Genomic DNA, 22,060 nt, shown 5'->3' on the forward strand with positions numbered 1-22,060 from the left:
TTTTTTTTTTTAAGCTGGGGTCTTGCTGTGTTAGGTAGGATAAACTCTTGGGCTCAAAAGATCCTCCTGCCTCAGCCTCCTGAGGAGCTGTGACTATAGTCTTTGAAGTGACTTCATCAGATTCTCAGAAGGGCCTGTGTCTTTAAAAAATTTTAGTAAAGAAAAAAAAACATTTTTAGTAGAGTGTCAATTATACAAATGCAGTAAAGTCAGAATCATTGAGTTTATCTTACTAAAGTGATTCTGAAATTGTTCCTGTAAATGAAAACTTTAGAAAGGAAAACTATGGGGATATGCTATTTAAAAAAATTTTTTAAACTGTATGCTGTATAATTTGTTAGACTTTATAAAATATAACCATTCTTAAACCTATTGATAAACTAAATTAATAGGGAACTTTTTTAGCGTTAGTTTTCAGCATATTGCTTTTTGATTTCTTAGGCTCCGTTTAGGGTTTCTCCCCCCCAGCCCCCTTTGGTGCTTTACAGTTTTACTGTGACGCATCCTTGTGTGCATTTATTTTTATTTTTCTACTTAGTTTGTTTGGCTTCTTGAAACTGTGGTTTATTGTTTTTTATGAGGTCTGCCTTCTGTCTCTTTACCTATTGCTTTTGACCAATGCCTTTATTTTTCTAGAACCCAAATAAACATAGTCTCTCTGTTTTTTACCTTATCTTCCGCATTTATCATTTTTTGTGCCTCTAATTTCATGACTTATAGTTTCTTTGACCTGTCTTAAAGTTCATAAACTGTCTTTATATCAAATCTGCTGTAAAACCCTTCTGTTGAGTTCTTCATATTGGTCATATATCTGTATTTCAATAATTATTTTTCATATTTCAAAGTTCTGTTTGGTTCTTTTTTTGTTTGTTTGTTCAGTTTTTCAAGTCCTGCTGGTCATTTATGGTCATTTCTTCTGGCTTGCTGATAATTTATTTATTTATTGTTTTTTACAGACAGAGTCTTACCCTGTTGCATGGGTAAGAGTGCTGTGCTCTCAGTCTAGATCACGGCAACCTCAAACTCCTGGACTGAGCCATCCTCCTGCCTTAGCCTCTAAAGTCGCTAGGACTACAGGTGCCCGCCACACCTGGCTAATTTTCCTTTTCTAGTAGAGATGTGGTCTGGCTTTTCTCAGGTTTGTCTTGAACTCCTGAGCTCAAGTGATCCTCCCACTTCACCTCCCAGAGTGCTAGAATTACAGGTGTGAGCCATCGTACTTGGTCTGCTTATTGATATTTTAAATTCTATTTGTCTATTAAATATTTGTCTGCTTAAATATTTGCTGTAGTTTTATATTTTATAACCTAGGTGTTACAGTTTAGCTTTCCAACTCTGCTTCAGGGCCCAGGACTTAGTCCTTCTGTTCTCAGTATGAAATAGGCAATTTCCCTCATACTTTCTTTTCACTTATTTGCCTTTTATGACTTTTCCTTTAGGTTTAACCTTACTCACTTTGTTCCTCTTTACTACTTATATAGGATGAACAATGCATTAAAAAGTATTTTTTTCTGTTATAACTAGGATCCAGTTGTAATAGAACAGATAAATTCTCAAAGTATGAGGTCCTTCAGAAGTGACATATACTGTTTTTATTAAAGAAGATGTACATTATTTAAAATAGAACTCTTAAATCAGTAAGATACCATTACCATACTTCCCTCCTGCACAGTTGTTTAGTCCTCTGTTAGCTATGAATGTATGTATGTATGTATGTATGTAGTTAGTTAGGAGATGGCATCTCACTATATTGCCCAGGCTGGTCCCAAATTCCTGTTCTATGTCTACAAAAAACATTACCTGGGTTTTGATAGAAATTACATTAAAATTATATATCAATATGGGGAGAATGGACATCTTTGCCAAATTGAGTCTACCTGTTTATGAACACCAATATGTCTCCATTTGTTAGATCGTCGTTGAATTCTTTCATCAGTGTGGTATACTTATATGCAGACAAGCCCTTCTGTATGTACACATGTATTGTTAGGTCTATACCTAAGTATTTAAAGTTTGGAGAGATTTTATATGATAATGGGCTTGTATTTTTAATTTTAATGTCCATGTTTTCATTGCTACTATATAAAAATACAATTCTTAAATTTTTTATCATGTGTCTTATGACCTTGTTGAACTCAATGTATTAGATCCAGAAGTTGTTTGGATTCCTTAGGGTTTCCTTTGTAGACAGTCATGTTATATGCACGTAGAGACCATTTTATTTGTTCCTTTCTGATCTCTGTGCTTTTCATTTTCTTGCTTTATTTTACTGGCTAGAACTTCTAGCACTGTGTTGAATAAAAGCAATGAGAACAGACACCCTTATCTTGTTTTCGGTTTTGGGGAACAATACAATATTCAGACTTTTGCCATAAAAATGTTAACTGCAAGTTTTTCATAGTTTTTTCAAGTTGAGGAAATTCTCTGCTGTTGCTGTTTTTTTCTGACTGTTTTTCTTATGAATGGATATTGAATTTTATTAAATACTTTTTTGTGCATTGACGTGATCATTTTTTACCATTGATTGATTTTTCAAATACAGAACCATCCTTGCATCTCTTGAATAAAGTCCACTTGGTCATCATCTATAATTTTTTATATTTATTGTGATCTATTTGACACAATAGAAGATGAGCCCTTTTCTTTAGTAATATTTTGCTAAAGATTTTTGCGTCTATAGTCATGAGGAATATGCCTATAGTTTTCTTTTTTATGCCATCTCTGATTTTGTTAGCAGGATAATACTAGCTTCATAAAATGAATTGAGAAGTATTTCTTCATCTGTGTTTTGGGGAGAGAGTGTGTTGAATTGTTGTGAATTCTTTTTTAGACTTTTGGAAGGATTCACTACTTAAGCCATCTGAATTTTAATAATGGTACAGTTCTAATCTTTAAGTGACTAAGGACAGTTTACAGGTTATGAAAAAAAACTTCCTTAATATTGAATATTTGAAGATTGTTCAGCATTCATTACTTTTTTTTTTTTTTTGACAGGGTCTTGCTCTGTTGTTCTGGGTAGAGTGCAGTGGTGTCATCATAGCTCACTGTAGCCTCAAACTCCTGTGCTCAAGTGGTCCTTCTGCTGTAGCCTCCCAAATAGCAGGAATTATAGGGAAATGCCACCAAATCCAGCTAATTTTTTCTAATTTTGGTAGACATGGGGTCTCACTCTAGCTCAGGCTGGTCTCAAAACTCCTGACCTCAGGCAACCTTTCTGCCTCTGCCTTCCAGAGTGGTAGGATTACAGGCATGAGGTACCCACGCCTTGTCCTCATTACCATTTTTTATGATGAGCTTATACATAAGGCATTCTCTATAATAGTAATACCCAAGTCAAAATGCAGAAATATATTAAATACAGAATTAAGATTCAAGGCTCTTTCTGCTGTTGAACCTTATCAGTGATAATAGTTTTGTCAGTGCATTATTCTTTCACAGTAAATGAATGCAGCTAATTTAAATTTTGCTTCAGAGTTTTCCTTATATGTATTATATCTCTGTATCTAAGTTTATTCTAGATTACTTCAATAAATTTAGCAAACTTTTATTATTTGGATTCTATGGGATTTCTTTTCTTTAAGAAGAGATTAAGTTTTCCCTGCAATTTAAGAGAAATACCAGAACAAAAGAACTATTAAATAAAATAGTAAACTGAATCCTGCAGTATATTAAAAGAATAATACACCTACCAGGTTTAGTGGCTTGTGCTTATAATCCTAGCACTCTGGGAGGCCAAAGCAGTGGATTGTTTGAGCTTAGGAGTTCAAAACCAGCCTAAGCAAAAGTGAGACCCCATCTCTTCTGAAAATGGGAAAATTAGCAGGGCATTGTGGTGGGTGCTTATAGTCCCAACTACTCAGGAGACTGAGGCAGGAGGATTGCCTAAGCCTAAGAGTTCAAGGTTGCTGTAAGCTATGATGCCATGGCACTATACCCAGGACGCAGAGTGATACTTTGCCTAAAATAATAATAATAATAAACCATGACCATGAGTCTTTATTCTAAAAATGTAAGGATGTAATGAGATACGTATGTGTGTATGTGTAATAAAAGAACTCATCTTTACGTCAGAGGGAAGCTATGTAATCATTTCAACGGTTTCTGATAAGACAAGCCTGATGGACCCTCTTAATAAACTTAGGTACTTTAACTTTTAATACAAAATATATATTTCAAATTTATTTTCATTTCATACAGTTTTTAAGGTGATAGCACTGCTTTTTTAAAACTTAAGTCATTAGAAATAGAATTTATTGATTGCAAGCATCAAAAAATTCTCTGATTTAAGCAAAACTATAATTTATTGGAAAAGTATGAGGTGGCTGATAGAGTGAGTAGGGACATGGAAGAACTGGGACCAGAGGACGTCAAGAGCATAGGTGTTATTCACTGCCTTATCTAGACTCTTCCTTGGAAATTTAATATCCCTTTTTTTCTTTCCACTTTGTTTAAGATTCAGAGTTACAGGTGAGAGAATTCTGTTAGTAGAGTTGGGTCTCATGCCCTACTTAAGCTAAGTAAGAGTGAGACACTTTAGGTTACATCTAGAATCTACACAATAGGGAGGATATGATTCCCCAAAGAAAACTGGGTGCAATTTGGACAACAAATGGATTCTCGGAAGACAGGCCACACCTTCCATTGTCCACAAAATTAACCAACAGATTTCCAATAAAATAGACAGTTTTGCCTTTTTAACTACTTATAGTTCATCATTCAAAATTGTAGTACTGGCTCGGTGCCTGTAGCTCAAGCAACTGGGGCACCAGCCACATACGTTGGAGCTAGCGGGTGTGAATCCAGCCCGGGCCCACCAAACAACAATGACAACTACAACCACAAAATAGCCAGGTGTTGTGACAGGTGCCTGTAGTCTCAGCTACTTGGGAGGCTGAGGCAAGAGAATCGCTTAAGCCCAAGAGTTTGAGGTTACTGTGAGCTGTGATGCCACAGCACTTTACCCAGGGTGACAGCTTGAGACTGTCTCAAAATAAATAAATAAAATCATAATACTTAGTCCTTAATCCTTAATTACTTCTAAAAAATTTAAATCTCAAATGCCCAAGACCTTAATTTATATATTATTAATAATAATATCAGTATTTTTATACTTATATCTTTATTTTTCTTTTTAGACAATGCGAAGACACAGAAATGAAGTGACAGTTGAACTGCGGAAGGTAAGGGTGATTTTTTGCATTTAGAGAAAAGTAATTAGACATTTTTCCTGATGTTAAAATGCTATATATCGGGCGGCACCTATGGCTCAAAAGGTTAGGGTGCTGGCCCCATATGCCACAGGTGGCGGGTTCAAACCCAGCCCTGGCCAAAAAAAGAAAAAATGGTATATATCTTGAATAATGAAAATACTGCAGCAAATTAGTGGTCTATCCCTAAAACCACACATTATTAGATAGTTTATAATGGTTCTAGGCTCTAATGTGACGTACTTTACCATTGTTGAAATTTTCATAACATCAGATTAATTTAGATATTTTTTCCTTAATAGCTTCTTTTTGTGAGCTGTGTATGGAACAGGATTCCTCTCCCTTTTCCCATGTAGAAGTTTTATACACCTGTTAAAGATACTTTAGAAAAATAAATGAAAGTAGAAAAACCTTATTGTGTCTTGCTAATTGAATGCACCTGCTGTTAAAGTTTATTATATTTTCATCCATTATTTTTGGAGGACTGTAGAGTTATCTTCATCAGATTGTGTTTTGAAGTGAACACATTTTATTTGAAGCAAATATTTAAATTGCCAGTCAAAAAAATACACATAATGAATTCTTTCTATATACATATACATGTTAACAGATAGACTTGAAACTTATTTCAAATCTTAAATTCTTTTTTCCTGATCTAATTCACTCTTAAAACACCTTTCTGTATTAAAGTATCATCTTAAACTTCAGTTTTAGAGAGAGCAAAAGTCTTGATTCTGAAGATATACCCTCATAGTCACTAGAACTAAATAAACCTGTGCATATACTTTTAAATTTAATTGTGATTTATTTAACATGCACTTTGTGTCATACACTGACTAGGTAGCTCTTCAAATCTCTAGTTTTACAAAGTATTAATATTATTTTTGCCAGAAGTTCATATTAACTGTGTTCACAAAATCTTCATCAGAAATTTGTTTATTTAGTTATTCAACCAGGCATCACTATTAGAGCTACCGTCTCATGGAGTTGAATGTTATATAAAAAAGTCACATAACCAAATACATCTTTACAAATTCTAGGTAATGTTATGGAGAGAAAATTTTTTAACAAGGTGTTCAAAGGTAACGTCTGAAGTAATAACTTGAAGGATAAATTGGAATTAGCTTATTTTTCCAAACATTCACATATCAAATTTTGATTTTGGTCCATTAGTGTCATATTCATTGGTGTAGTATATAGTTCTTGAAATCCATTCTCCTGTAACACTTCCCCTCCCATTTTTTATTAATTTTAAAAATACTTGCTAATTCCAGTGTCCTGTCAGTTTAGCTCCTTAATGGACACAGTAGTATTTTGGTAATCATATTTGCAGGTTCTTTCAGATACTTAGGTCATTTGGACCAGAAAGATGAACTAAGCTTTAGTTTAAATAAAGTGAGCTCCTTGCCAGTCTTACCACTTTAGACTTGGTTTTTTTTTCTTTTTTAACCTTTTTTTTTTAAAGACAGTCAGTTTGGAGTCAAATGCTATGGCATCATAGCTCACAACAACTTGAAACTCTTGGGCTCAAATGATTCTCTTGTCTTAGCCTCCTGAGTAGCTGGGACTATAGGCACCTACCATAGTGTGCTCAGCTAGCTTTTCTATTTTTAGTAGAGACAAGGTCTCGCTTTTGCTTAGGGTTGTTTTGAACTCCTGCGTTACAGCAGTTCACCCACTTTGACCTCCAGAGTGCTAGGATTATAGGTGTAAGCCATGAGCTCTACCCATTTGAGAATTTGAACTTGGATGTTCACTGATTGGTAAATCACTTCACCACATGGAAGTTGCTTTGAATATTTAATTTTCTGTTATAATATGAGCTTCTGAAGTGAAGGTAATAACGATATCCACCATTGCCAACTCCCTCCCCTTCCCACAAGCAATTCCCAAGTCTTTCCCTAACCCCCAGTCAATTTAATTGAATTCTAGATGTATTGTTGATATTTATTAAATGCTATTATTCAAGAATTAAATTAGAATTTCTTAAAATTTGTACTTATATTTGAATTAATTGATTTTTTTTGTTGTTGAAGTTTTAAAAAAATGTAGCTAGTGATACTCAAATGTCCTGATTTTTGACAAGTTGGAAATCTTGCACCAAAATGTAAAACAAGGCACTACTTCCTTTATCCAGAAAGTCTTTCTGATACAAATAAATGGGAAGATACCCCATGTCCATGGATTGGAGGATTAATATTGTTAAAATTTCCATTTTTCCAGATGTGATGCACAGATTCAGGGCAATTCATATTAAATTTCCAGTGGCATTTAGAAGAGCATCTAAAGATACCAAATAACCAAAGCAATCTTAAGCCAGAGACATCACACTATGTCATTTGAAGTCTACTGTAAAGCTAGAGTAATTAAAACAGCATGGTGCTGACATAAAAATGGACACATAGACCAGTGGAATAGTATAGAAAGCCCTCAAATAAATTCACACATTTATGGTCAGTTGATTTTTAGCAAAGGTGTTAAGAATACAATAGGAAAGGACAGTGTTTTCAATAGTCTTGGAAACTGGCTCTCCACATGCAGGAGAGTGAGACTAAAATGCTTACCTCATACTATATGCAAAAGTCAGCTCAGGATAGGGTAAAGACTTAAAGACCTGAAACTGCATATCACGATTCTCAACCTATGGGTTGCGGCCCCTTTGGAGGTCAAACAACTGTTTCACAAGGGTCACCTAAGACCATCAGAAAACACATATTTTTGAAAAACACATTTTTGCACAGATGAAGTAGCAACAAAAATAATTTATGGTTGGAGGTCACCACAACACAAGGAACTGTATTAAAGGGTCGCAGCATTAGGAAGTTTGAGAACCACTGTATTAGAGGAAAACACAGGGAATCAGGTGCTGTAGCTTATGCCTTTTGCAACTCAGGAGGCTGAGGCAGGAGGATTTCTTGAGAGCAGGCATTTGAGTCCAGCCTGGGCAATATAGTGAGACCCTGTTTCCGGGGGGGAAAAAAAAAGAAAACACAGGTAGGAGGAACTCTCCATGGCATTGATCTGAGCACTGATTTTTCTGGATATGACCTCAAAAGCACAACAACAATAACAAAAATAGACAAGTGAGATTACATCAACTTTTAAAGCTTCTGCATAGCAAAAGAAACAATCAGCATGAACAATGAAGAGACAGCCTACAGAAGATCCTTGAAAACCATATAGGGAAACAAATAACCAGATTTAAACCTGGGCAAAGGACCTGAATAAACATTCTTGAAAAAAAACATACACATGGCCAACAGATATACAGAAAAATATTCAATATCATCATTGGGGAAATCAAAACCACAATAATAGCTTTGACTAATAAAACCACATACCTGTTTGGAAACTGATTTTGTGGTGGTATAAGCTGTAGTTCCCAAACTATACACTGAGACACCACAGGGCTCCACAGTAAATTTAAAGGGTTGTTCTACATTTTGAGAATAATTCAGTGACGTCTTTCAGATACCACAGAACTATTAGATTAACAGGGAGTTCACAATTTGAACATAAAATCACACTGCACTCCTTTCAGTCGTGTGTTTTATCTGTGTGAAATAATTTTCCTTTCATTTCCTATGTTTTTCTTTTTTATAAATGACTGTTAAGTTGTTTGAATCTACCTAATTGATAAAAGATACTGTTAGATACTTACTTTGGCTTACACTATAGACTGAGAAAGTTCAGGGACTTTTAGTATAAAGCAAATGTCAGTGAATTTCAGAGTGTTGCATAGACCATGTTCTCTGACCACACATGTAATCTAATTACAAATCAGTGAGTAAGACAGTTACAAAAGCTTCACAGTGGTTGAGTTTATAAAAGTTGTAAAGTATTTCTTAAAGCATCAAAGAAATTCTATTGGATATTAAGAATACTTAAAAATGAACTGTATGAAAAATAGTACATGTGAGAACCTGTAGAATGCAGTTGAAGTGCTACTTCATGGAGAAATTCATAGCAAGATGAGAGAAGGAAGAAGTAAGCAGTACTAGGAGTTTTTAAAAGGCACATTAATTTAAAACATTTAATTTTTACTGCATAATCTCTTTAAAACAAAGTAGCTTAAAATAATAATTCAGCTAGCCATTCTGAGCTTCTAAAGTGAGGGTAATAACCACATCCACCTTTCTGGTGGGCTCCTTTATTGCCTTGGATCAGCTGGTGAGCTGGTTCATGAACAGATGTTTTAAGAGGGTCTCCTGGGCATGTCTGGCTGTTGACTTGGGGGCCCTGGTTGTGTTCCATGTAGCCTCATCCTCCAGTGGCTTAGTGTGGCTCAAGTGATGGTTTCAGGAACAAGGCGGCAAGAGAGGACCTGCCCTATGTGTGGGCACTTTTCAGGCCTGCTTGCCAAGTCACACATGGCACAGCCTTGCCTGTCATCAGTGCAGCACTGGATAGGAAGGGCAATTACTGCCATTTTTGTAAATAGACTGCTACAATTTGAATGTGAGCCTCTGGCCAGGGTACTCCTTGGTGTGGCTGGAAGGGCCTCCCTGGAAGGAACATGGACAGATTGTCCATGAGGGAGACAAGCAAGTTTTCCTTTTTCTAGTTATTCCTTCACAAAGGACAGTCGCTCATCCTAGTCTGTTTCTGTGGCTCTGTGTTTGTTAGTGGTGTATCTTTCAGTTCTTTGACCAACTGGGGACCTCCGTCTTTAGCACACTTTGGGTATCTGTGCACATCATACCACTGTCCTTACTATGTCAGCCCACTTTTCCTACATAACACTTTCCCATGTAACTACAGTGCATTTGTCAAATTAATTTAGGTTAAACTCTACCATCTAATCCATAAATCCAACTCAGATTTCGCATATTGCTCCCAATAAAGTCCTTTATAAATCTAAGATTAGACATTTTATCTAAGTGTCGTGTTTCTTCAGCTTCTTCTGGTCTGCTGTGTAAAAGAACTGTTCCTTGGTCTTTCTTTCATGATTGCGTTTTTGAAGAGTGTAGACCTGCTCATTGTGGAGTGGCACACGTGGGTTTGTCTGACTTTTCCCAGGTTAGCTATTTAAGTCAGTGCACCAGACAGGAGGCACCAAGTGTTGACTTGTCCTACACTGGTGGTGACACCTTTTGTCCCTTGGTCAAAAGTTTTCCTGCTGTTAAACTAACAAGTGTTTTGTGGAAAACCACTTGAGACTGTATAACCTATCAATGCATGGATTTGAATATTTGTAAAGTACTTTAAAAATAATTTAGAATTGGTTATTTAAGTAGTTACTAAAGAAGTGTTCTGTGATGTAAATGGAAATTAGTAAATTACTACTGATAGTGTATGTATAGGCATCGGTTTGTTTAAACGTGCTTGCTTATACACAGCACAAAAACTGGTGCCATGCAGATAAGTATATTTCCATATATACGTGTCTGAATCTTACTTTCTATTTAATCTTAAATTTAATATCAATTATTTAATGCCTCTTCAGTAACTTTCTGTTATGATCACTTTTGTAAATATATCAAACACTAGAAGTAAACCCTTTGAATTTTATGTTGAAAAGGACATTAGAGGCTCGGCACCTATAGCTCAACCCGCTAAGGTGCCAGCCACGTACACCTAAGGTGGCGGGTTCGAATCCCCAGCCCGGACCTGCCAAACAACAATGATGGCTGCAACCAAAAAATAGCCGGGCATTGTGGCGGGCGCCTGTGGTCCCAGCTACTTGGGAGGCAGAGGCAAGAGACTCGCTTGAGCCCAGGAGTTGGAGGTTGCTATGAGCTGTAATGCCATGGCACTCTACCCAGGGGGACAGCTTGAGGCTCTGTCTCAAAAAAAAAAAGAAAAAAGAAAAGGACATTAGAAATTGTTTAGTCTTTTGACCTAATTTATTTTGATTAACTCCATAAATTAAAGAGCTAGAGAAAATTGGTAATTTACATATTATGTGAAATAGCACATAATATGTAAATTACCAATGATTGAAGTCACATAAAATATAGAAATAGATTTATTAGTTTTGTTTGTAAAAGCCAAAATAGCAATAGTTTAAATCGAGATTATGGCAAGTAGGTGGTGCTTAGGTGGTGCTTATGTTGATAAGAATCCATTCTTGACATCCTTTAATACTAGAGAATTGAGCTCTTCCCATTAATCTGACTTCTTAATAAATTGGTTCAAGTAATGATTAGCAATAAGTCCATGAAAGTTAGCATACTAGTTGAAATATGTTTGCTAGGTGTTTATGATAATACTGTACCTGCAAATTTAAATCATTACTAAAGATCAGGAGGCACAGTGTTGGTCAAAACCATTACTACTTAATGAATATTGGGCGCACATGTGTTTGAAAGCTGGCATGTAAGCCAGCTGATTTGTTATCAAAGCCACAGTGTGGCCTTGTCATTGGTTTGCAGTGTGCACATTTAATTAATGCAATTCTTATGTATTTAGTATCTGTTTCACAATTGCCTAATGAAGTTGAAATAATTTTAATGGGTTTTTCTTTTTTTTTTTTTTTTTTTTTGAGACAGTCTTACTATGTTGCCCTCAGTAGAGTGCTATGGCGTCACAGCTCACAACAACCTCTAACTCTTGGGCTTAAGCAGTTCTCTTGCCTCAGCCTCCCGAGTAGCTGGGACTACAGGTGCCCGCCACGACCTCCGGCTATTTTTTTGCTGCAGTTGTTGTTGTTGTTTAGCGGGCCCTGGGCCGGATTTGAACCCACCTGCCTTGGTGTACATAGCCAGTGCCCTAACCACTGAGCTATGGGTGCCAAGCCTAATGAGTTTTTCATTAACAACAGCCTTCATGACTTCTTGAAGCATTTATTGGTTGCCTTTCAGAACAAAAGAGATGAACATTTACTGAAAAAGAGAAATGTTCCCCAGGAAGAAAGTTTAGAAGATTCTGATGTTGATGCTGATTTTAAAGCAGTAAGTTACCTTGTTTTTCTAAAACATCTTTAAAATAATTTTTACAACTGTGAGAACTTCATTTTTAATAAAGGAGCAATTCTATAATGATATTTTAACTTTAGCAGATACATTATTTAACTAATGTGATTTTGCTAATAAACTCTGCTGAATTATCTTTTTTCTTTTTAAGCAAAATGTAACACTAGAAGCTATATTGCAGGTATGTTATTAATTTACTATTCTTATTTTGAAGTGTTTGAAATTGCTTTTTTATTTTCTGAAATTTACATTTGGTATTACAGAATGCCACAAGTGATAACCCAGTGGTCCAGCTGAGTGCTGTCCAGGCAGCAAGGTAAATATTAGTTTGTCCAAAGAGAGCATTGTGTTGGCTGATAGTCTAGAAGCTGTCATTGTTATTTCTGTTCATTCGAGAATTATACCAATTAATTTCCTTATATTGCTTTTTCTAGAAAACTCTTATCCAGTGACAGAAACCCACCAATTGATGATCTAATAAAATCTGGGATTTTACCAATTCTAGTTAAATGTCTAGAAAGGGATGATAAGTAAGTATGGATTTGACTCTCTGTTTACTTTTGGTCATTAAACTTAAAATTTAGTATTGTTATTTAATCAGTGGATGAAGTTCGGTTTTGCATATATAGTGTTTTTTCAGTTGTCATGCATTTTTATGTAATTTTCTTATTCTGTGATCAAATTCAGTAGTTACAAAGTGGTTCTCTTAGTTTCTGAAGTATGTATATATTCTCTAGGAAATATTTAGTTCTTGTTTATTGCCTGTTCTAACTTATCTCAAATATTGAGTCTTTGTTAGGATTTTTTATTAGTAATATTTAAAACAACCCAAATAGTATTTGAGTCACTCTTTACTTATGAGTCTATATATAGATTAACCTCATGACTGAGTCAACATGAATGTTTTCCAGAGCTAAGTGGCACTCTCTTTCCCTGGGAATTTTTCAGCTGATCACTTATCCTCTGTGTAGTCTTTAACAGTATTCCAGCTACGATTAGGTGTCCAACATATGGTTTTTCATTTCTGGTAAATTAAGAATAAGGGGACAAGTTATACTTATCCAGAATAGAAGGGGGAAATACTGTTTGGTGGTATCTTGATGAATTGGTCATATTTCCATTTATGTTTAGAGATATCCTCAGTCCCATGTCTTAAACTTCATCAGTTTGAATTAACTAGATAGAATGTTAAGTGCGAATTCTAAAATATCTAAAAACAAATGCTGTTTTTGCATTTAAGACCATTTACACTGAAACTTGAGATATTTCCTAAATGTTGTCCAAGGAATTTTCACTTGACTAGGTAAGACTAGCAGTATGTAAATGTTGCTGCTAAAGTTAAAAATACCCTGTGCTTTCATTGTGTGCCCCAATACTCCTTTCTACTGCCCTGCAGACCCTTAACACTTTTTAAAATACTGTCATATATATTTTCTATGACAATGTTTATTTAAGTAAAGGTAAGCTTTATTTTAGCTGTTTAAAAAATAAATTCAATCCTACATCCTCTTTTAGGGACCCCATTTTGTTCCTGGTCTTCCCTCCCTTCCTTCCTTCATCCTTCCTCCCTTCTCCCTCTCTTCCTTCCTCCTTTCTCCTTCCTTCCTCCTCACTTCCTTTTCTCTCCAGCTTTTGTCATAAACTCATTTGTGTGGATGTATTTCTGAAACATAGCATATATACAGAAAAGTATACTAAAATATACAGCTTAATGAATAATTATAAAACACAGACCTCTATAACCACCACTCAAAGCAAAAATAAAAAATTTTCAGTGATTTAGATCTGTCTGTATGGGAAGTTGTTACAAGTATAAAAGACCATAGACTTTGGAACCATATGGCCCCTGGTTTAAATCCAAGCTTTGCTATTGATGAAAACCTAGGCGGTTGGGCAAGGTGGCGGATGGATTGCTTGAGTTCAGAAGTTTGAGACCAGCCTGAGCAAAAGCAAGACCCCATCTCTAAAAATAATAGCTGGGTGGTGTGGTAGGCACCTATAGTCCCAGCTACTTGGGAGGCTGAAGCAAGAGGATCACTTGAGCCCAAGAGTTTGAGGTTGCTGTGATGCCGCGGCATTCTGCCAAGGGTGACAAAGTGAGACTCTATCTCAAAAAAAAAAAAAGAAAAAAAGGGAAACTCTGGTGGCTCTTGAATCTTATCTGTAATAATAGGTGGCAGGACTAGCTTGGTGGCTCATGCCTGTAATCCCAGTACTTTGGGAGGCTGAGATGGAGAATTGCTTATAGCCAGCAGTTCAAGATCAGCCTGAGCAACATAGGAAGACCCCTTCTCTACAGAAAGTTTAAAAAATAGCCATGTGTGGTGGTGCATATCTGTAGTCCCAGCTATTTGAGAGGCTGAAGTGGGTAGATCACTTGAGCCCCTGAGCTCAAGATTGCAGCAAGTTGTGATAAGCAAGACCCTGTCTCTTACCCCAAAAAAAAAAAAAGAAAGAAAGAAAGAAAGAAAAAAAGAAGGAAGTGGTAAGGAATGGAAACAATGTTTATAATAAAATACTTTATACAATATTAAGCTGAAAGTAAATGTTCATTTATTATTTACTTAGTGCACTTGTGTATTTTTTCTGTGTCTTCTCTTATTCTCTTTTTTACAACACATTTGAGAAAACTTTCCCTGGCTTTGTAATTTTTGTTTTTTATTTCTATCTATTTTCTTCTTCTTTTTTTTTTTTTTTTTTGACAGAGCCTCAAGCTGTCCCCCTGGGTAGAGTGCTGTGGCATCACAGCTCACAGCAACCTCCAACTCCTGAGCTCAAGTGAGTCTCCTGCCTCAGCCTCCCAAGTAGCTGGGACTACAGGTTCCCGCCACAATGCCTGGCTATTTTTTGGTTACAGCCATCATTGTTGTTTGGTGGGCCCAGGCTGGATTGGAACCCGCCACCTTAGGTGTATGTGGCTGGCACCTTAGCCACTTGAGCCACAGGCACTGAGCCTCTATCCATTTTCTTAATTAAGGCCCCTGTTACCAGTATTTTGCCAGACCAGCTATCTTACTAGTTCTTTTTTATTCCAATGTGGGACAATATATGCCATCTGTCATCTTTGATCTTATTGTTCCTTTACTTCTCTGTTAGTGATAGCTTCTTTGTTTTGTTTGTTTTTGTTTTTTGAGACAGTGTCTCATTCTGTTGCCCTGGGTAGAGTGCCATGGTGTCAAAGCTCATAGCACCCTCGAACTCCTGGGCTCAAGAGATCCTCCTGCTTTAGCCTCCAGAGTAGTTGGGACTATATGCATGCAACACCATGTTCAGCTAGTTTTTCTATTTTTAGTAGACACAGGGTCTCACTCTTGCTTAGACTGGTCTCGAACTCCTGAGCTCAAGTGATTCTCCTGCCTTGGCCTCTCAGAGTGCTGGGATTACAGGTTTGAGCCTCTTCACCCAGCTCTGATAACTTCTTATTTACTTCATTCTACCAGAATTCATCATATACAAGAGAACTTCAAAAAGTTCATGGAAAGATGGGATTAAAAGATTAAAATAGAAAATACAAACTTTTTTTTGTTGTTGTTGTTGTTGCAGTTCGGCCGGGTCTGGGTTTGAACCCACCACCCTCAGTATAATGGGGCTGTCACCCTACCAGACACCTCCCTTTATTTCTTAACATATGTTTCATTAAGGTCAAGATACTTTTGTTAAGTGCTGATAGCAGCTATTTAGTCCACACCTACAGTACTGAGGGTCCTGAGTCTTCTGCCGTGCCTTTGCAGTCTTCTTCACGTATAAATTGAAGGAAAATCAGTGCTCTTTATAGATTTTTAAAGATTAGGAAACCAAAAGAAGTTAAGAGCCAAATCAGGTCTGTAAGATGGATACCTAATGATTCCCCATCCAAACTCATGAAATAGCCCTTATTTGATGAGAGGAATGAGCAGGAGTGTTGTTTTGGCAGAAGAGGAGTCTCTGTGAAGCTTCTCCAGAGAAGCTCTAAACTAACTTTCTTTTGTTTACTAAAGCTCTGATTTCTCCAGACACTCTCATAATAAGCAGATGTTATTGTTCTTTGGCCCTTCAGAAAGTCAGCAAGCAAAATGGTTCGAGTGTTCACAGAAACTGTCACCATGACCTTTGCTTTCAACCTTCTGCTTTTGGTTTGCCTGGACCACTTCTGCCTCTTGGTAGCCGTCACTTTGACTGTGCTATATTTTCAGGCTCACATTGGGAAAACCATGTTTCTTCTTCTCCTGTTACAGTTCTTCAGAGAAATGCTTCAGGATCTTGATCCTCTTGTTTAAAATTTCTGTTGAAAGCTGTATACTTGTCTGCAGCTGATCTGGGCACAGTGGTTTCAGCACCCATTGAGCATAAAGTTTGCTCAACTTTTATTTTTCAGTTAGAATTACATAAGCTGAATCTTTGGGGATATCTGTGGTGTTGGATATTTTGTTTGTTCTGTCAATCATTAGTCTTTAGTTAGGGGATGAACAAGATTAATTTTTCCTTGCAAATTGATATGGATGATTTGCCACATGCAGGCTTCATCTTCATCATGGTCCTGTTCCTTCTTATCAGCTACCCCTTCCAAGGGGTAGGGGCCAGAACCCTTGAGATCAGGAGTCAAAGACCAGTCTGAGCAAGAGGGAGACACTGTGTCTAATAAAAATAAAAAAATTAGCCAGGTGTGCCTATAGTCCCAGCTACTTGGGAGGCCGAGGCAGGAGGATTGCATGAGTCCAGGAGTTTGAGGTTGCTATGAGCTGTGACGGTGCCATGGCTTTCCAGCCTGGGCAACAGAGTAAGAATCTGTCCTTAAAAAAAAATGGGTTATCAAGTTACCTTTTTGTAAATATTGATTTCTTTGGGACACTACTCCTATAAACTGTTCATAAAGCATCAGTGACATCACCATTCTTCTACCCAGGCTTTACCTGGTATTTGATGGTTCTTCTCTCTTCCATTTTACCAGAATTCATATTGCTCTTTCTGGGCTCTTTTCCAACTATTGTCTTATCCTTTTTAGTGCTTTAGTCTAGATCCCGACCAAACATGTTATGACAAGTTAGTAGAAGTTTATTTTGGTGCAAAAAAAAATTGAAATCCATGCATAGTTTTTTTATAATACACATTTTACATGAGATTTTCAAGTCCCTGCCTCATAGTTTTTATCTGCTGTTGCATTTTCTCATCTGTTCCATGTTTTTGACCTGTACAGTAGATTTTCCTTGCTTACTGCTTGCTTAAGGAAAAATAAAATATATTTATTCCCCTTAAAACCTTTTCCTTCTTGGATCTAACCATTGCTGTTAACAACTTCACTTGTTTTCTTTAATGTTTATAGACTTTTCTTTTAATTCTTAACCTTTTGGCTTATCTTAGTTTTTTCTGACTAACCTCTACTATCCTGCTAGTCTACTTAAGGGAATTTATATTCTTTCAACTGTCTATCCTAACTTGACTTTGATAATTTCTTTTTAGCAGGTCTCTCCTACGTGTTTTTTAACAGGTTTCTTCGTCAGCCTTTAGCCTTTTCTATTCATTCTGCATACTATTGACTTCAACATTATTTCTGTCACTCCCCTATACTTAGTATGTCTATAGAATAAGTTCTAAGTTCGGAAGCCTAAAATTTGAGGTACACACTGTATTCTCGTCTCCCAACACACACACACATCCTATGATATTTTTGCATGTCTTCTTAGCTTCAGCTCTCATGCTGTAATCCTTGTCAACTGTGGATACCATGATTATTCTGTCTGTGATACCTTTTTTATTTCCACCTGTCAGTGTCTTTCTTTTTAAATCCATCTTTGAAAAGCTGTTTTCACGGTCAGGTGTGGTGGCTCATGCCTGTCATCCCTGCACTCTGGGAGGCTGAGGCAGGAGGATCACTTGAGCTCCAGAGTTCAAGACCAGCCTGAGCAAGCGTGAGACACCCCTCCCCCCTGGACTAAGGATAGAAAAAATTAGCCAGGTGTAATGGTGGGTGCTTGTCCTAGCTACTCAGGAAGTTGAGGCAGAAGGATCACTTGGGCCCAGGAGTTTGAGGTTGCTATGGACTAGGCTGGTGCCATGGCACTCTAGCCTGGGGCAACAGAGTGAGACTGTCTTTTTTTTTCTTTTTCTTTTTTTAAATTAAATCTAGACTCTGTCTTTTAAAAAAAAAAAAGGCCATTTTCACTTTCTTTGAGAGGTCTGTTCTAAAATAAAATGATCTCTTTGTTTCAGCAAAATTATTCAGTATTGTAATAGCTCCATTATGTGAAGATGGTGCAGTAGTGTCAGATAGGGTCTCATCTGTCAGATCAGCTTAACAGTGGTTCTCAACCTTCCTAATGCCATGACCCTTTAATACAGTTCCTCATGTTGTGGTGACCCCCACACATAAAGAGTGGTGTCTCAGTTCCTAAGACCAGGGGTTCTCAAACTTTTTAAACAGGGGCCAGTTCACTGTCCCTCAGACCATTGGAGGGCCAGACTGTGGGCCCCGGGATGAGTTGGCTGCTAAGCAGGACAGACAGCAGGGGCAAAAACACCCAGCGGGCCGGATAAATGTCTCAGGTGCCCACATGTGGCCCGAGGGCTGTAGTTTGAGGACTAGTTAGAGGACGCTGTCTAAGACCATTGGAAGTATGTGTTTTCTGATGGTCTTAGGCGACCCCTGGAAAGAGGTTGTTTGACCCCCAAAGGGATCGCAAGCCACAGCTTGAGAACTGCTGGCTTACAGGCTGGGCAGTGATTCAGGTGAGACGATGAACCCTCAACTAGCCCAGTGATAGTAAGAGTGATTCTGTAAATGTGAGAAATATTTAGGAGGCAAAATTGACTTAAAAAGAGTCAAGGGGGAGATAATGACTGGCTAAACCTTATAATATGAGTGGACACAAAGATACAGGTGTACAGTGACTTGCCTCGGGAGCCTGAGATTTTTTGGTAGAGATAACCAGTAGACAGTTGTTACAACGTAGTGGAATCCAAGGACAAGGTAAGGCATATACTATATAGATCATAAGTTTAAATGGTAGTTATGTGTCTAAAAAGATGTTTTAATTGTTTTTTATAGTCCTTCATTACAATTTGAAGCTGCTTGGGCATTAACTAATATAGCATCAGGAACATCCACACAGACTCAAGCTGTTGTACAGTCTAGTAAGTAAATTGAATTCCTCACTCTCTGAACTGTTTTGTTAAATGACAAGGAAGTGGAGTTTTGTAGTAAATAATGAATTTTATCTTGTGACGTTTTTTAAATGATAAATTTTATAAATTACTTTGAATGATTAATATATTTTCCTTAGCTCTATCATTAATTTAATCATTCAATAATTGTAATTGTGCTTACTGAAAAGAGGAAGGTTTTATCTTTCAGGATAGAGACCATCTTCTAATAACAGGAGTTTAAATTTCTGTTTCTTATATCTTAAAGATGTTAAGTCACTTCTGCCTTTTAGGTTATATATATTTTTTAAATTTGCTTACCTCAAGATGAGTTATTATCATTAGTATATTGACTGATACATTATTAGTATATTGACTGAAATTGACACAAGCTCTTTGAAAAAATATTGGAAGGCTTGAATGTGGTGGCTCATGCCTGTAATGCTTGAATTCTGGGAGGCTGAGGTGGGAGGATCACTGGAGGCCAAGTGTTGGAGACCAGTATGAGCAAAGGGAGACATTGTCTCTAGTAAAACTAGAAAACTCAGTGGGGCTCACATAGATAGTTTCAGCAGCTCAGGAAGCTGAGACAGGAGGATCACTTTGACCCATGAGTTTGAGGTTGCTGTGAGCTAAGCTGAGGCCACGGCACTGTAGGCCCAGTGACAGTGGGACTCTGTCTCCAACAAAACAAAACAAAATACTAGATATCGGCAAATACATTGTTTCTTATAGTACAGGACCCTAGCTTTAGGTGGTAATCAGGGTGTAGCAGTGAGTTACGTAGAATCATGTGGTAAGTATACTATTTTCTTAGTTCTTTTCCTAGATATTTTAATAAGGTATATTCAGGAGAAAATTTCCAGTTACGGTTATTCATAATAAGAAGGAAACGGGTTTTAGTTGGGAACTTTCAATAGAAACTAGGAGGTACAATTGAAGAAAATTGTTCTCTTTTCATTGTTTATTTCTTGGTTATCTTCTCTTTGTACAAAGTGATAGTGTTCTTCTATTTATAGGAGTGAGAAATTCAGTTAAAAATATGAGTCTATGGAAGCCTTCATCTGTCCCTGGTGAGATTGTAAAATGGTACAATCTTTTTGAAAACCAGTTTCTTAAAATACTAAACAGAGTTATCTATGAACCAGGAGTTCTACTCTTAGGTGAAACCAAGAGATAGAAAAACATGTCTACACGAAGACATGCATACAAATATACACAACAGCATTCTTCATAAATAACCATAACGTCCACTAATGAGTGGCTAAATGAAGTGTGCTCCACTATGGAATACCATTCAGTAACAACAGCGAAGCACTGACCTGCTGCAGCAACGACAAGCCTCAGAAACATCATGTTAAGTGAAAGCGGCTAGACTCACGGCAGCACGTGCAGAAGAGTTTCATTGGTGTTAGATGTCTGGAGCAGGCAGACCAGGAAAGACAGAGAGGGCTGGGGGAACTTAGGAACATATTTCACATTTGTTCAAATTTCCAGTGAACTATAATTAGGCAGCTTCAGAATGCCAAGCTCTGTGTATTTTTTCAACTTATTAGGCTGAAATCTGTAAACTCTTTAACATTTTGCCCATATAAATGTTTTTTTTTTTTGTTTTTTTTTTTATTACAGATGCAGTACCCCTTTTTCTGAGACTTCTCCATTCACCACATCAAAACGTTTGTGAACAAGCAGTATGGGCTTTGGGAAACATTATAGGTAAGTTGCATTTGGGTTTGAAAAGACTCCAATTAAGAATCTAAATTAACCTTCTTCTTACATTGGCATAGCCATTACACACACTATGTTTCCTCTGAACTTAAGGTGGGTTGACTATCTTTTTTGCCTCATAAATGCTAACTTAAAGTGATACCTCTTTGCAAAGGGTATACAATTTGCTATCAGCATGGGTAGGTTAAATCTGTGTTCCCCAAATCAAAATCAGAGAAATAAGAACCCTTGATGCTTTTGACTAATAGTGAGGAAACATAGAACATCAGTGTCCCCACATAAGCCATTGCATACATTTCAGACTTTCTCATCCTGAATGTAAGCTTTTGTTAAATACAATTTTCATTTCTGTAGGTGATGGTCCTCAATGTAGAGATTATGTCATATCACTGGGAGTTGTCAAACCTCTTCTGTCCTTCATCAATCCCTCCATTCCCATCACCTTCCTTCGGAACGTCACATGGGTCATTGTCAATCTCTGCAGGAATAAGGACCCCCCACCGCCTATGGAGACAGTTCAGGAGGTAAATGAAGAATTGTAAAGGCCAGATGGTATATTTTCCCTATGTTTATACTTTAGGTATTCACGTACAGAGGATTAAAATACCACGTATACTTATTTCACTGCAAATATGTGATTTTTGAAGTAACATAGTATATTTAATGACTGGCTCCTGTGAAATAAAAGCTGAATGTTTTATGATAGCTGAAAGAATATCAATCTATCCTAACACTTATTTTTTAATGACTTTCCATTAAAAGAAAGCATTAAATACAAACAGAAATATGAAAAAAACTCAAAAGTTTTATACGGCATGTCATTATTGATTTAATGCTAAATGAAAATAAGGAGTTGCTACAGATAAAACTGTACTCATCAAATATACTTGAGTGAGTTTGCATTAAGTCCAATTGATTTCTGTCAGAACGAGTGTTACTAAAGTGTGGTATTCATTGTGTTAAACCTACTGATTAAGAAAAGTAAAAACTATTTACATTTAACATGTAAATGGTTCTGAATATTCTGCGTTTTAAACAGTCTCACATAAACCTTATTGACATAACTGTAGAAAACGATTGACTGTGTAAAATGCA

The 22,060-nt window shown here is 36.8% G+C and overlaps 1 protein-coding gene across 4 annotated transcripts in view; it reads left to right on the plus strand.

Annotated features, from left to right (window-relative positions):
* Window positions 1-22,060, plus strand: part of KPNA3 (karyopherin subunit alpha 3) — a 101,326-nt gene that overhangs the window by 34,822 nt on the left and 44,444 nt on the right. For all 4 annotated transcript variants that reach the window (XM_012811983.2, XM_023507429.1, XM_023507431.1 and 1 more), the window contains 8 exons: window positions 5,136-5,180; window positions 12,011-12,100; window positions 12,273-12,302; window positions 12,385-12,437; window positions 12,556-12,651; window positions 19,143-19,228; window positions 20,867-20,953; window positions 21,320-21,489. In XM_012811983.2, coding sequence (XP_012667437.1) covers window positions 5,136-5,180; window positions 12,011-12,100; window positions 12,273-12,302; window positions 12,385-12,437; window positions 12,556-12,651; window positions 19,143-19,228; window positions 20,867-20,953; window positions 21,320-21,489 — 657 coding nt within the window. The remainder of the gene's footprint in view (window positions 1-5,135; window positions 5,181-12,010; window positions 12,101-12,272; window positions 12,303-12,384; window positions 12,438-12,555; window positions 12,652-19,142; window positions 19,229-20,866; window positions 20,954-21,319; window positions 21,490-22,060) is intronic.

The sequence above is a fragment of the Otolemur garnettii genome, unplaced genomic scaffold (assembly GCF_000181295.1).
Source record: "Otolemur garnettii isolate 467f Iridium unplaced genomic scaffold, OtoGar3 scaffold00182, whole genome shotgun sequence".
NCBI lineage: Eukaryota > Metazoa > Chordata > Mammalia > Primates > Galagidae > Otolemur > Otolemur garnettii.